General features: G+C 45.3%; 1 protein-coding gene across 1 annotated transcript; it reads left to right on the forward strand.

Moving 5' to 3' along the window:
• Positions 1–2,202: 2,202 nt before the first annotated feature.
• On the forward strand, positions 2,203–14,200 carry LOC141474742 (G protein-activated inward rectifier potassium channel 1-like). Its single transcript, XM_074162809.1, has 3 exons — positions 2,203–2,853; positions 10,770–10,986; positions 13,617–14,200. Exons 1-3 carry the CDS (start codon positions 2,203–2,205, stop codon positions 14,198–14,200), a joined length of 1,452 nt encoding a protein of 483 aa, XP_074018910.1.
• Positions 14,201–15,765: the final 1,565 nt, after the last annotated feature.

Raw genomic sequence — 15,765 nt, forward strand, 5'->3', positions numbered from 1 at the left:
AATGCCTTCTCACTGACTCCACTGCTGTGGATATTTCTTTTGCAAGAAATATCAAGAGTATAATGCTCTTCTGCTAAGGGATACTTAGGGACAAGGAAATATTTTTATAAAGTTTCGTTCACCAGTTAAATTAATTTCAAATTGTTTCATGCATCTGGTATTTCCTATGAAGCTTCTCCTATGGGGACTGGCTGAGAGAGCTGGGGTTGCTCAGCCTGGAGAAGAAAAGGCTCCAGGGAGACGTTAGAGCCCCTTCCAATACCTAAAGGGGGCCTACAGAAAAGATGGAGAGGGACTTTTTACCAGGGAGTGTAGTGATAGGACGAGAGGTAGTGGTTTTAAACTGAAAGAGGGTAGATTTAGATTAGATATTAGGAAGAAATTCTTTACTCTGAGTGTGGGGAGACACTGGCAGAGGTTGCCCAGACAAGTTGTGGATGCCCCATCCCTGGAGGTGTTCAAGGGTGTTCACTAGATGATCTTTTAAGGTCCCTTCCAACTCAGCTATTCTATGATTCCATATTTGCAGTAAAAATGATGTGCTTGATTTGGGAGGAAATTGTGATCCTCTTGAGTTCTGGAAAATATGACGCCTCAAATACCATAAAGCACCTACTGCAGCTAGTGTGAACGTTTTTAAAAACATTTGCTTATGCTTTAGCATTTGGTGAAAATACTGAAATTAAACTTCAGACAAATAGTTTATTCATTTCCTAGTCTAGAACTGAAGCAAAACATAATCACCAGTTATTACAGACTTACTTTCTAAAAACTCAGTAACAGCAGGTTACAGTTTTGTAATGACAGTGCTTTGCTGAAAATTAGGTGTTGAAATGACTGACCTGAATGTCAATACTGTTGTTATATAACTGAGAATTAAATTCAAATATTGATTATTTTTGAGAAACAACATTAAGAATAGTAAGGGGTGGGGCAGGGAAAGTCAGCAGCCTAGCCCCACTTTGAACTTCTAATGCCATTAGTAAACTGCTGATTTCAGATCTTTTCCGTCCATCAAAAACACAAGAGCTGCACTGGAATCACTTAAGCTTCTAGGGAACTGGCTTTCAAACAGCTTCTCTGCTAGTTCGGGGTAAGCAGAACTCCGGTGGTAGCCAGGAGTGGTTCACTTATAATTCTTATTTCTTTCAAATGCAGATTGAGGATTAGCATCTTTGCATTCCTTTGTCTAAGAGCTGACCTATCTCGCGATTTCCTTTTAAAATCCCTAGTGCTGCCGCCAGCGCGGCCTCTCGGCGGATGACGCACCGCCGCTCACATCATGATTCTCGTCTCCGGCAGCCCGATCTCCGCTACCAGGGTGTTACGACATTTGTCACGTCATCATCATCCGTCCTCGCCCAGGGGTCTCTGAGCGCGGAAAGAGGCGCTGGCTGCCAAAGGCGTGCAGCAAACGCAGGCCGGCGGCACCGCGCGCTCCGTGACGCCCGGCACCGCCCCCCGCCGGCACCGCCCCCCGCCGGCACCGCCCCCCGCCGGCACCGCCCCCCGCCGGCACCGCCCCCCGCCGGCACCGCCCCCCGCCGGCACCGCCCCCCGCCGGCACCGCCCCCCGCCGGCACCGCCCCCCGCCGGCACCGCCCCCCGCCGGCACCGCCCCCCGCCGGCACCGCCCCCCGCCGGCACCGCCCCCCGCCGGCACCGCCCCCCGCCGGCACCGCCCCCCGCCGGCACCGCCCCCCCGCCGGCACCGCCCCCCGCCGGCACCGCCCCCCGCCGGCACCGCCCCCCGCCGGCACCGCCCCCCGCCGGCACCGCCCCCCGCCGGCACCGCCCCCCGCCGGCACCGCCCCCCGCCGGCACCGCCCCCCGCCGGCACCGCCCCCCGCCGGCACCGCCCCCCGCCGGCACCGCCCCGGCTCCGGCACCGCCCCGGCTCCGGCACCGCCCCGGCTCCGGCACCGCCCCGGCTCCGGCACCGCCCCGGCTCCGGCACCGCCCCGGCTCCGGCCCGCCCGCTGCGCATTCTGGCGTCCGCTCGCTTTCGTCGCGGACGGTCCGTCCGTTTGTGTTCTGCGCTGTCGGCGGCTGATACCCGCTCTGTGGGCGTCCGGAGGCAACCTGCTCCCTGAGGGCCGGTGCTGTGCGCGGAGGCTGCGGCGCGGAGGAAGCGAGGTGCCTCCGCCCCACCGCCCCGCCGTATCCTCACCACGCCCGCGGAGGGCCTCGGCAGCCGGCAGCATGTCTGCCCTGCGCAGGAAGTTTGGGGACGAGTACCAGGCAGTGGGCCCGACTTGCGGCGGCACCCGCAGAGAGCGGCAGCGCTTTGTGGACAAGAACGGGCGCTGCAACGTGCAACACGGGAACCTGGGTGGCGAGAGCAGCCGCTACCTCTCTGACCTCTTCACCACGCTGGTGGACCTCAAGTGGCGCTGGAACCTGCTCATCTTCCTGCTGACCTACACAGTTGCCTGGCTGGTCATGGCCTCAATGTGGTGGGTCATTGCCTACCTACGAGGTGACCTGCACCGGGCACATGATGACACTTACAGTCCGTGTGTGGCCAACGTATACAACTTTCCCTCTGCCTTCCTCTTCTTCATAGAGACTGAAGCCACCATTGGCTATGGACACCGCTACATTACCGAGCGCTGCCCTGAGGGCATTGTGCTCTTCCTCTTTCAGTCACTGCTGGGCTCCATCGTTGATGCATTCCTCATTGGCTGCATGTTCATCAAGATGTCCCAGCCCAAGAAGCGAGCCGAGACCCTCATGTTCAGCCATACTGCAGTTGTTTCACAGCGGGATGGCAAGCTCTGCCTCATGTTCCGTGTCGGCAACCTCCGCAACAGCCACATGGTGTCTGCCCAGATCCGCTGCAAGCTGATCAAGGTGAGGCCTGACGCGATGGTGGGCAGGACGGGACACCCGCGTTGCAGTGGGCCAGCGCAGGCAGGGCACAGGCCAAGTGCAACCGTGCGCCCAGGCGTCTTGGAGCTTCCCCTGTGCAGCCCCTGCTGCTGTTTGCTGGTGGCTTTGCCCTGCCCCAGGGACAGCTTCCCTGTCCTTTGGCATATGGGTGAGCAGACGTGGCTGGGGAGGTAAGAAGGGCTTCAGAAAAATTTGCTGTGGCTGCCTATAGTGGGAGCTACTGAAGAGCCAAGCATGCATAGGGAAAAAAGGCTGTCTCGTCAGAGAGCTCCCAGAGGCATCCCAGTGGATTTTGAGGCTGGCAGGAAGCCACTCTGGTCAGGAAGGAGGGATGCATCAGGATGCAGGATAGCTGCAGGGAGGGATACTAAGGCATGCCCCTTAGCAGGTGACAGCTGGGAATAAGAAATTGATTATACCCATTTTGTGGTGATATTAAATTAGGACAAAGATCAACCTTGACCTCTTCTTCCCCTTGGGGAAACTTGAGGAGCTTTAACTTACAGTTCCTTATCCCATGGTTCCGGCCAGTAGCCTCCCAGTGTTTCAGAGGGATTGTGTAGGTGCTTTAGTGGAAATGCCCTTTGATTGCCACTGATACCTATTTATCAATCACTGACAATGGTTTGCTTAATTCAGAATGCAAGAAAACTGGAATTCAAAGGCGATCATAACCAAAAAAAATAGACAAATCGTCAGGAGACAGTAAGGTTTGGCAAGCACCGAAGTCTGAAGAGACATCGGGCAGGCGTAGAATGGGAGGAAAACACTGCGTGCAGCATACCAAGATGAAGCAACATAGCTCATAGCAGCTATGTCTTGTCACGGGAGCACACTTGATGGGGAGCATCACAAGCTGGATCCCACAAGCTGGACGTTCATTTCAGAAAATCATATTTGAATGTTGTAAATGTTCTCTATGGTAATTTTCTCTTTGGAGCACTTGTTTGGCCATTTTAATTACCTGCCGAAACAAGCATGATACAGTAGGTGATGGGACAATGGTAAATACAAAAGGCTGTTTTCCTTCTGTGCAGAAAGCTTGACTGAACTGTTAATTTTTCTTGCTGTAGAATACCATTTAAAATGGAGAATCTGCTAAGATTCAAAAGAGGTTGTATGCGTATATGGGAACAAGCTGTCAGAAGTTACAATGGAGCAATTTTTGTAGGAATCAGGAAGCTGGCAAAACCATTTTTTTGTTGACCTCTAACTATTAATTAGCAGAAAGCCTCTTCTAAAGTATTTAATTCTGTCCATCATCCAAGACAGAATGCAAGTCGAAGTGGAATAAAAGCAGTGTCACAGTTGTAGTTTTAGTGATAGTAATTCGCTATAAACCTGTTTTGAAATAAGACACCGAGCACACAGCGTAGTGTGCTTTCTGTTGACAATTCCATTGCTACACAATGCTGGTATGCAGATGATTGGGAGAGAAAACGCAAGGACATTTGATGGACCTGCTTCACTAATTTGTCTTATGATGGCTGTTTCATAGACTAGACAATGAATCAGTGAGTAACACTTTATTTCTTTCAAATGATCATCATGCCCATGACTTGTCTTCAAGCTACTTTGCAAGCTTTGGCAAATATAAGCTATAGACACAGGAAAGTTTAGAAGTAAATGTCTGTGTACGAGCTGCCCTCTCGGTCCTCATTACAAGGCGTGATATTAGTTCCCATGTCTTTCTGTAAATCCTCCTCAGTTTGCTGAGGTGCCCCTTGGACTGGACGCATCATTCCAGCAGCCATAGCGGCCATTCCGGCAGTGTGTGAATTTACATCAGCTGCTTTCAAGTACCTTTGTGTGTCCTGTAACCCTATGGTGGATGTATTGGAACTCGCTAACCATTTATCTTGAGCGAGTTCTGCCTTTTTGTGATTTGTGCTCTTTCCTCTGTGCTTTGTACAATGCTGTTGACAGCTGATCTTGCTGCACTTCTCCTGTACCCGATTAGATAGCTAGAATTTTTTTTAAACTTGTGTCACAGTGAAAGAATGTGAAGAAATATGCCTTATCACACTTTTGTACTTGATAGGAGCCATATTTAGTAGTGAACATGGTGTTTCGGTGGGACCAATGGAGCCCTGAGGATTTACATTTGTAAAGAAAGTACACCAATCTAAGTCTGTCTGAGTGGGCATTTACTGGAAGCGTGATATATGCCCTAGGATATTCGGTAGATTATAGTGGTGCCACCACACTGTGCTGGCTTTTTTTGTGGTCTGGGTGACTGCACAGCAGCATGGTGTAGTGATGTCACAAGAAAGTCTGGGTCCCTTTATAGACTGAGTTGTGGAGAGTTTGGAAAACAGAGTTACAAGACTAAGTGTGCGTACTTCAGCAAAAACTTCTGCAAAGACCCGAGTCTTTCTAATTTACGTTGAGTGCTGTAGAGGCAGGAAGAAGCAAACTCCTGGGGCAAGAAACAGAAAGAAGCCAGTTGGAACTAGCTGCTGAAAATGTGCCATTGCAGATATCCTGGTCTGTTCAGTGTCACAGTGAACTGTATTTTTCTGCCTGTTAGTTCCTGGAGCTCACTACTGTGCCTGAGTGATCTGGCGATAGCAGCAGCAACCAGCATCCACTGTATGGCGATCAGTATTGATATTTAAAAAATTACAGTACCTATTTAATCTTCTGCTGATGGGGCTACATATGTCACAGATAAGCATGACAGTGTTGGTGCGTAAAGTGGTCTGTAAAGTGTTTCAGCTAGTAGTGTAGGACGTTTTGATTCTTAAAGCTGAGGAACGTAAAAGCATTGTAGCCTGTTTTCAATATGTGCTAAGCAGTAGTTATAAAAGTAAAATCGTGAAGCATAGTAGCCATAGAGCCAGCGTGCTTTGGGTTATGACCAGCAGGCACCTACTCTTTGAGCGGTACCAATTAACAGCTTTGAAAAAGCTGAAAGCAAACAAAATGTGACGCCCATCTACAAGAAGGGCCGGAAGGAGGATCCAGGAAACTGTAGGCCTGTCAGTCTGACCTCGGTACCGGGAAAGATCATGGAGAGGATCATCTTGAGTGAGCTCTCACAGCAAGTGCAGGACAGCCAAGGGATCCGCGCCAGCCAGCATGGGTTTATGAAAGGGAGGTCTTGCTTAACCAACTTGATCTCTTTCTATGACCATGTAACCTGCCTTCTCAATGCAGGGAAGGCTGTGGACATTGTCTACCTGGACTTTGGTAAGGCCTTTGACACCGTCCCCCACAGCGTTCTTCTGGAGAAGCTGGCGAATCGTGGTATAGACAAGTGTACTCTTCACTGTGTAAAAAACTGGCTGGATGGCCGTGCCCAGAGAGTTGTAATTAATGGGGTGAAATCCAGTTGGCAGCCGGTCACCAATGGTGTCCCTCAGGGCTCAGTTTTGGGGCCAGTCTTGTTTAATATCTTTATTGATGATCTAGATAAGGGGATTGAGTGCACACTCAGTAAGTTTGTAGATGACACCAAACTAGGTGGGAGTGTTGATCTGCTTGAGGGTCGGAAGGCTCTACGGAGGGATCTGGACAGGTTGGATCGATGGGCCAAGGCCAATGGGATGAGGTTTAATAAGGCCAAGTGCCGGGTCCTGCATTTCGGCCACAACAACCCCAGGCAACGCTACAGGCTTGGGGAAGAGCGGCTGGAAAGCTGCCCGGCAGAAAAGGACCTGGGGGTGTTGGTGGACAGCCGGCTTAACGTGAGCCAGCAGTGTGCCCAGGTGGCCAAGAAGGCCAACGGCATCCTGGCCTGTATCAGGAATAGCGTGGCCAGCAGGAGTAGAGAAGTGATGGTGCCTCCGTACTTGGCACTGGTGAGGCCTCACCTCGAGGGCTGGGTTCAGTTCTGGGCCCCCCCCTACAGGAAGGACATTGAGCTGCTGGAGCATGTCCAAAGGAGAGCCACCGAGCTGGTGAGGGATCTAGAGAACAAGTCATATGAGGAGAGGCTGAGGGAACCGGGCATGTTTAGTATGGAGAAGAGGAGGCTGAGGGGGGACCTCATTGCCCTCTACAACTACCTGAAAGGAGGGTGTAGAGAGGTGAGTGTTGGCCTCTTCTCCCAAGTGAATAATGACAGGACCAGAGGAAATGCTGTAAAGTTGCCGCAGCGGAGGTTTAGATTAGTTATTAGGAAGAATTACTTTACTGAAAGAGTGGTCAAGCACTGGAACAGCCTGCCCAGGGAGGTGGTGGAGTCGCCATCCCTGGAGGTATTTAAGAAACGTGTAGACGTGGCACTTCATGGCATGCTGTAGTGCCCGAGATTGTTGGTTTGCGTCTGTTTGTGGGTGGGTGTGGTGTGAGGTTGTGGGTGTTTGTTTTGTGTGGGTTTTGTTTTTAGTGTTTGGTGTTTTGTTTTGTGGTTTTGGTTTTTTTTTTTTTTTTTTGTGGTTGGACTTGATGATCTCAAAGGTCCCTTCCAACTAAGAAGATTCTGTGATTCTGCAACAGAAAGTTCGCAAATTGCAGTCATTGCAAATACGACCCATTATATTGTGATCTCAATGACTCGATAAGCAGGGCAGAAAGTGCAAACAATGTGTTTTCTAATATCACAGAATCATTCAGATTGGAAGGGACCTTGGGAGGTCTCTAGTCCAGCCTACAACGTGGTGAGCTAGGAGGTCAGGCCAGGTTGCTCTGGGCTTTTTCCAATCTGGTTTTGGAAACCTCTAAGGACAAAGACTGCGCAGCCTTGCTGGGCAAGGTCTTCCACTGCTTAACTGTCCTTAGGATGGAAAAGTTTTTCTTTAATTCAGTCTGAACTTCTCTTGTTTCAATTTAGGCCTGTTGTCTCTTGCTGCCACTTCACTGCTGTGAAGAGCCTGGCTCTATCTTCTTGGTTACCCTCCTCATACGTGGTTTTGGAAGGTTGCTATTAGATTGCCTCTATGCCTTCTCTTCCCCAGTCTGAACAAGCTTAGCACGCTTAGGTCATTTTAGAGCAGCTGTATTCTATTAAAAAGTAGCAGTCATCCTGGGAATTACCTAAGCTCGAGCTCCAGGTGTAATGTCACTACCAAAAACCCATGTAATTCTTTAACAGCAGTATCAAAGGAACAAGTTCATATTATTTCAGTAATGTAATACATAATAAATGTTCTCGCAAGTTGCTAGTCTAAGAGTGGGACAGAAGTGCAAATAGGTGAGGTCAAGGGTTTTCCTCTCAAATACCAGAAGTGAAAATACCATAGTACCGTATGGTAAATTAGCATGTACCAGTTTAGCATTTTCTAGATTCCTGAGTTTCTCTACAGCGTACTGTGATATTAAGCTTAATGATTATCTGTCTTTTGCATCCTGCGTTTTCTACTCCAATGCTTAATTAGTCTACCTAGGTATCAAAACATATTTATGTGAGTTCTTTAAAGTGAACTGAAAGCAGGTTAATAATAATAATAAAACTGTGTTGTCTCTGGTTAAAAAAGGATGTGCTTAAACAATAGGGTTTAGAAAAGCGCTGAGAATGAATAAAGTATGGGAGCAAAGACTCAAAGGGCATGAAATGTTTGCTCAGACAGAAAAACAGACCAAGCGATTATGCAATGGAAGTCTGCCTAGTAATAAGAAAACAAAGATCCAGTGGCAGAAAGTTAAAGGTGGAAAAATTCAGACACAGAAGGAGTCCTTTTTTTTTTTTTTTTTCTTAGGTGCGAGGCAATTAACCTTCAGAGCAACTGATCTAGACCTTTGGATTCTCCATCTTTGGCCACATTTAAAATGAAAGCTGGGGCATTTCTAAGTAATCGTGCCCTTATTCAAGCATGTATTAATCTGCAGAGTTTATTTGGCTTTGTGTTATGTGGGTGATCGAAATGAAAAATCACAAGTGTTCCTTTCATACTTATTGCTGACAGTTTATGGTCCTCCACCCTGTTTCGTGGTCCTTTGACTAAAGCTATATATATATGCAACAAAGGTCACTGGCTAGGGATCTTAAAATATTAGGGCTTAATTCAGGTTCATTTCTTTTTATTTAACAAATAAGTTTAAAAATTCTCCATGCCCTGCATAAATCAGTCGTGTATGTAAGATACCGAGTACCTCAAACACAACCTTTTGCTTTCTCCCAGATCTGTTACCTCTAATCATCCTCGCTGGATTTGTTTACTATTGAGCGGAATTGATCGAAGATTCTTCCAGAGAGAAAAATGGTTTGTAGATGAAACACTTCCTAAGTCATTCAGGCAGCACTTTGTGCAAATATGCACATTTTTGTCTAGGCAATTGTATTTGATTAAACTTTTGGAAAATTTCAGGTTTAGGTGCTGGTTCATACAGCTAACGTAGAGCCTTGTGACCTCGGAGCAAAGATCACACGTTGCCAAACAGTTTGTGCGCCCCCTGAAAGAATAGCAGCCAGGCAACAAAAGCATTGGTGAAGCCTGCAGCTTAGTGCTGCGGGTTCCCACAGGAAAAGAGAAAGGATGTTTTTGCAGTAGTTTGATTATACCTGTGCATATAACAGAGACTGTCACGATTGCTTTTAATTTATAGCACTGTCTTTTACCTTTCAAAGCACAAATAATCCATGAGAATGCTTTTACAAGCAATCAGCTGATATTTTCTTTTCCCTGTCCTCATCAATAATGGACAAACTGACTCTTGTGAAAGGGAGAACCTGGTTACTTAGATAGGAAGAATTTTGTTTTTCCTCCACAGAAAGACAGACACGTAGCACATAAGTGAAATCATGTGTTGTATTTAATAAGGAGCTGTACTCTGCCAGCTACCTAACTGCATATGTAATCACCAGTAAATACCAGGCAGTTAAAAATTCAGCATTTCTGAGATACAGGTGAAGCAGAGAGACAATCTGAAGGCACACTAGTTGCTCAGGGATTTTTTTTTAAAGACAGAAACTTTCTTAGAAGAATACCAATCAGATCTAAGTCAATGGGAAAACTGCAAGCTTCGACTTGCTCTCAGGACTGATGGATAGTTTCCAAGCGATGGAACCAATACATTTGTCAACACCAATGCAACAGAGTTAAAACTATTCAGTAGCTATGGAATAATCTATCGTTTATAACCAGTAGTCGGCCTCTTAAAGAATTAAGTGCTTTCTGATAAGCAATAAGCAGAAAGGATTTTAACTAGACTTTGCTAAGCTTTTCATTTTAATGGGCAATTTCCACCAAAGACCTTTAAAACAATCAGCTGAGGTGCTGCTGGGCCAGCTGATGTAATTTTTAGTTATACTTTGAATACCAGGAGAATTTTGGGGGAACGCTATGGGGCGGGGGGAAGCTATCGTATCAGTATTTTTACTGGACCCGTGATGTGGATAAAAAAGGGCCATTTAGCTTAATAATGATCATAAGTTCATTATCAAAATCAACATACAGTAGGTGGTACATGCAAATTGGCAAGAGATAATAGCACCATTAGTAACAATTCAGATAGTTTTGTGGAAATGTCGGTTACCAGACATACTGTACAATTACTGTGATGCCTACCTTTGCGTTTGTGTCCACCAAACAAAAATTAGTAATGTATAAAAATAACGAAACATGAATTCAGGCAATGAATTAAAATGTGCCTGGCTTGTAGATTTTGTTCTCATTTTTGGGAGCTTTTTGCTGCAGGACGTTCACAGCGAACATCCGTTATGAGGCGTGTAGTGTGGTACCTCTGTTTTGGTTAAAAAAAAAAAAAAGTATTTATAGTAAAGTTTGTAGATGATGATGAGATCTAGTGGCATGGTAAGAAAAGTCAAAGTTGGTCATATATAGTATCCTTATAGTATTTAGCATTACTTCTATCTCCATCATGAAGACCCCAGACCTAATATGTAGATGATAATGTTACGAAAGAGGCATGTTTAAACTTGCTTTTCATGTTTTGCCTCATACAGCGATTCTAAATCATCTTTTCATCTTTAGTCTCGACAGACACCGGAGGGAGAATTTCTGCCACTAGACCAGTGTGAACTGGATGTCGGATTTGGAACTGGAGCTGACCAGCTGTTTTTAGTTTCCCCATTAACCATCTGTCATGAAATTAACTCAAAGAGCCCCTTTTTTTGTCTTTCTCAAAGATCGCTAAGAAGCGAGCAATTTGAAATAGTTGTCATCCTTGAAGGAATCGTTGAGACTACCGGTAAGATTTAGAATAATATGCATGCTCTAATTTTTAGTCTTTGTTTTCAGTCCTGATATTTTTAGTGAGGCAGCTGTTAATCCTTTCAGGATGCTAATCCTGTATGCTCCAGAATATCCTGCCATATGCTACAGGGCTTCAGTGGCCTTTACTAGCCAACCAGCCCTTCCCCACAGGGCTCTGCATTACGGATGCCCAAAGCGGCCGACACATCCAAGAAGAGATGCACCCTGACACTCTTTGAGTGTGGCATGCAGAGGAGTACAACACCCTTAGGAGGCTTATGCTTTAAGGACCACCGCTCCGAAGAAATGTTGAACTTTAAAAGTTGCCAGTGCTGCAAAATCACTTTCAGCCTAGCTTGTATTAAATTGAATGCAAAATAACAAATCCAGTTTTACAGTAGAAATACAGACCACGTAGTTGTAAAGATTGTAGGAACACGTGGTTATCGGCAAATATGAGCAGGGCTTTTTTTTTTTTTTTTTTTTAAATTCTGATACAGTGCTGTCCAGATGACAGCTGACTTTGTGGCCTTGTCTTTTGAGGACTTAATTCTTTTTTGAATCCTGTGACAATGCGCTGCAGTTACGTACGAAGCTCTGCGTCGAGGATCCATACATGCTGGTGAAGTCCAAATCTTTCTGTAGGTTCATCAATATTCTAAACTTCCTCTCCCTTCTTTTGAAGATTTTAAACTTTGATTAATCAAGGAGCACTTTCATCCCTCTTTCAACAAGATTACTGGTTGCCCGGTACCTGCCTCAGTCATGTCCTTCTGGCACAGCCAAGTGTGGTCATCTCACGCTGGACAGGAAACAGAACTGATGGATTACTGTCCACGTGCTCGAAACAAATACGCAATCCACCGGGGCAGAACGCTCTCTCACGTCGAGCACGGCAGTCTTTAGATCCTCACAGAAGCCTCTTCTCATCCTGCAACTGAACCCTTTATCTTAGATAGGCATGCATTCATAACCACACTTGATGCAATTACCTAACTGGGTATTGCAAGGGAAACTTTTTGCACTTGTTTGAGAATTAATGTAACAGTAAGAGGAGAGCGAATCAGAGTTTGGGCTTACTGACTGCAAATTCTGCCTCTGAAGAGTACCACGATAGGAAGTCTTGAAGGTCTGCTCATCTGGGCTATTTGTATTAATTATCATCAGAACGGTTGTGCTGAGACTGTAACAGATTTCTTGGCTTGGTTAGAACACATTTTAGCTGCCAGTTCACACATGTAAATACTTGTCAGTGATGTACATTTGTATTGTGGAACAAATTCTTCTACAAGCTGTACAGTGGTACCTGCGTCTTAGCGTGGAAGACAGCTGCAGTGTCTCTGCACAGCTTTTGTCTTGACATACTATTTGGAGAAAAAGTAGCGTAGCCTATAGAAGGAATGGAATATTAAATTTTTAATGTAGCTTTGGCTCCCCTCACGCCCGATTTTTGCCAGAGAATTCTCTAAGTCTCTGCCAGGCAATGGTTCTTTCTCCCAAGGTGTCATTGTTTAGGCTGGGCTGGCCACAAAAACGAACGACAGATGCTCTTTTTTAACCTCTTTCCCTTCCCAGAAGAGAAGGAAGAGAGAATAAGGGAGAGAGACTTATGGGTTGAAAATAAACCTAGCTAATGAAATATGAAAGTAAAACTATTAACAATAAAAAGAAAAGACAATAATATTAATATGAAAGTAATTACATATATACAACATATACAAAGCCCCTAACGAGCTCCCAGGATGAGGATCATGACACCGACAGCACTGGGAAAATTTCAGACTAGACTCGGTGACGGTCAGGAACTGGATTCTGGATCTGGAGGCAGGAACGCATGGATCGGGATCAAGGACAGACAAACACATAGAGTCCTCCTCAGACATCAGCCATTGAAGAAAGAGGCTGACTCTTTGATCCCTCAGGTTTTATCCTGAGCGTGGCAAATGGGATGGAATACCCTATTAGTCAGTTTGGGGTCACCTGTCCCCTCCTCCCCACAGGTGGGACCCCTCTATGCTTCTCCACTTCCGACCCTCCAACAGGGCAAATAACAAAGTGAGCTGACTTTCGTTGTTACAGTTATAAGTATAAGCAAGAGCCTTTCTGCATATCATTCCTTAGTGTTAACTGTAAACATCAGACATTATCACTCTGGAAGCAGACACTGTCTGAAAAACATACTGTTAATTTCACAGAGTGTAGCCAGTTAGAAGAGACTTGACTTAAAAGTAAAATCACCGAAAAGAAAATTGGTTTTGTTTTACCTCAAACCAGGACACAAGGTGACTTCCAGGAAACATTACTTACAAACTATAAGGTTGTTGTTCCTAGTGATGTGACACTGCCTTAATTTTATGTTTTGCTTTTATCAAAAGCTGTTTGCTTGGTGTGAGTCTGCACTATTTCCTGCAATATTCGCGTAAAGATCTAGTCAATCGGAGGTACTCCATTGAGTGTCGAGAGATTGATTAGGAAAAATTGCTCCATTTTATGATCTATAAATTGGTTAGCTTACAGGCTACAACTGCATTTTATGCATCAGCCTTACCTTGTATTTTTGTTCGATGTGCCTTGTTGTCTGCTTGCTCACGTTAGCGTGTCATGCTCTTGTCTCTGTTTCTGTAGGAATGACGTGTCAAGCTAGGACCTCGTATACAGAAGATGAAGTTCTTTGGGGTCACAGATTCCTCCCGGTAATGTCCCTAGAAGATGGCTTTTTCCGTGTCGATTATTCTCAGTTTCATGCTACATTTGAAGTCCCCACTCCTCCTTACAGTGTTAAAGAGCAAGAAGAAAACCTGTCCCTGTCGTCTCCTTTGAATAGTCCTGCTGATAATAACAAAACCAGAAGAGAACAGGTTTGTTCACTTGACTGTATTGATATTGCAGGAGAGAAAAACAAACTCCCTTTTAAACTTCAGAAGATTAGCTTGAGAAAGGAAGACTTTCCAAGAGGAGCCCTGACAATGAGTTCCAGTAACACAGGGAAGACTTGCAGTACCGGAGATCTCTTGAAAATTCAAGAAATGAGTCCTATCTCTGACAGTGAAGACAGTGATGACAGGATACAGCTGAAAGCTTTAAAAATAAGTGCCGGGGCTTTGACTCAGTCTACTGGCGATCTCAAGTTACAGAAGAACCCTCCAAGTATGTGCGCTCTAGAGATGAAATTTGAATTTTCCTGCCAAACTTCAAAAAACAAACTCTGATCGCCTCTCTTAAGAGCAGAAGCAACAGGAGTTGTAGCTGATAGACTGCATTCAAGACTGCTGACCTGAAAGAATTGTCTTACAGTAAAGTCATAGTTTGGTTTTGCCACTTTCAGGAAGAACGATCCTTTTTGTATAATTGCTCTGTACAGATCCAACTTAGGTAGCATAATAGGACTTTGAGGGGCGGTAAGATTAGACTGTCGTGCCAAAGAGATCGATGTCTAATGATGTTTTTTGGCATGCTCGTTGCAAATCTACATTGTCTTCCATACAGGCAGATGCTTTTTCACGAGGCAAGGACCAGGTCCTTAGTTGCAGAGTGAAATGTTCAGACATCAAGCCAAAAGGGGTGTAAAACCGGCTGAAACACAATTTTGTGTAGCTCAGATCTTTGACTGTTCCTAACGTATAGAATAGAAAAACACAGGAAGAATCTGTGGTGCTGCTTGATCATAGCCTGGTTCTCTCCGTGACCCCGTTGGAAGGTGGCCTCCCCGTGCAGCTTGGTGGCACACATCCTTCTTTCCCGACGATTGTGGCATGCCAGCTCTGTGCCCTTAGAACCTCGTTCATTGTCATTCAGGTAAAGGAAGCGGTTTGCAAATTTGTGTCATTTGACTCAACACAAGCTCTCATAAACACGGGGATCATTTACTCTGTCCAGTATTAGACCCCAGCATTCAATCAGGTGGATCACATAATGAATTTTAACAACTGTTGTCACAACTCGCTGTGAAGGGAACTTGAGCTTGGTAGCTCAACTTAACGGTATGTCTCATACCTCAACTTCATGATACTTTAGTTTGGAGACTCCTCATAAGTAAATAAAAGCACATAAAAGCAAAGTGCTAGATAATGCTTGGTCATTACAGGAATGGACAATAGTATGTACACATCTCAGAGTTTTACTAGTGAATGGTGAGGATCTTTGAGTTGCGCTTTTTTTTTGGGGGGGGGTTACATTTGCCTTCTCCATTTATGTATGATTCTCAATACTTTTGTAGAGTTGACATTTACAATATTATGCAATTTATTGCAGGATAGAACTGTTTTAATATAGATATATTAAAGTGCTGGAAGAAAAGGCAGCACAGGTCTGTAACATGTTAAGTGTGCAGCTGAGAGGGTTTTCACATTTTTGAGTGTTCTCTCAAAGTGCTTCTGCTAATAATGGTGATTTACTTTCAATTGGTGAATGAATATTTTAGATGATCAGCCTTGACCAAAGGGATGTCAGTGTAGATTTACACAGAGGTGTTGGTATTTTGGTATTCAGTATCTCTTTAAAGTGTCATACAGTTTTCTAAGTGACTGGCCTTGAACAAGAGGGAAAAATCCTCTTCTATTTTTAAACCAAACCTTGCTTAACTGAACTGCTGTTTGATCATCGGGAAATGAGAACTAGGCTTCTAGGGGCTAGAAGCCTAGAAAGGGGGCTCTTTTTTTTTTTTTTTTTTTTCCCCAGTTGTTAGTGAGCAAGCGTAACAATTTGAAAAGAAACTGTTTTGTAAATTATGATGTTTTAGATGCTGGTTGGCACCAGCATACAGGGTGCTTATCGT

Source organism: Numenius arquata, chromosome 23 (assembly GCF_964106895.1).
Source record: "Numenius arquata chromosome 23, bNumArq3.hap1.1, whole genome shotgun sequence".
In the NCBI taxonomy this organism is placed as follows: Eukaryota; Metazoa; Chordata; class Aves; order Charadriiformes; family Scolopacidae; genus Numenius; species Numenius arquata.

What these genes read in the sequence shown, in the direction of transcription:
- LOC141474742 (XM_074162809.1), top strand. Translation starts at nt 2,203, where the DNA reads ATGTCTGCCCTGCGCAGGAAGTTTGGGGACGAGTACCAGGCAGTGGGC. An exon ending in TCCGCTGCAAGCTGATCAAG is followed by an intron (nt 2,854 to 10,769) that starts GTGAGGCCTGAC and finishes TTTCATCTTTAG; the next exon opens with TCTCGACAGACACCGGAGGG. An exon ending in AGGAATCGTTGAGACTACCG is followed by an intron (nt 10,987 to 13,616) that starts GTAAGATTTAGA and finishes CTGTTTCTGTAG; the next exon opens with GAATGACGTGTCAAGCTAGG.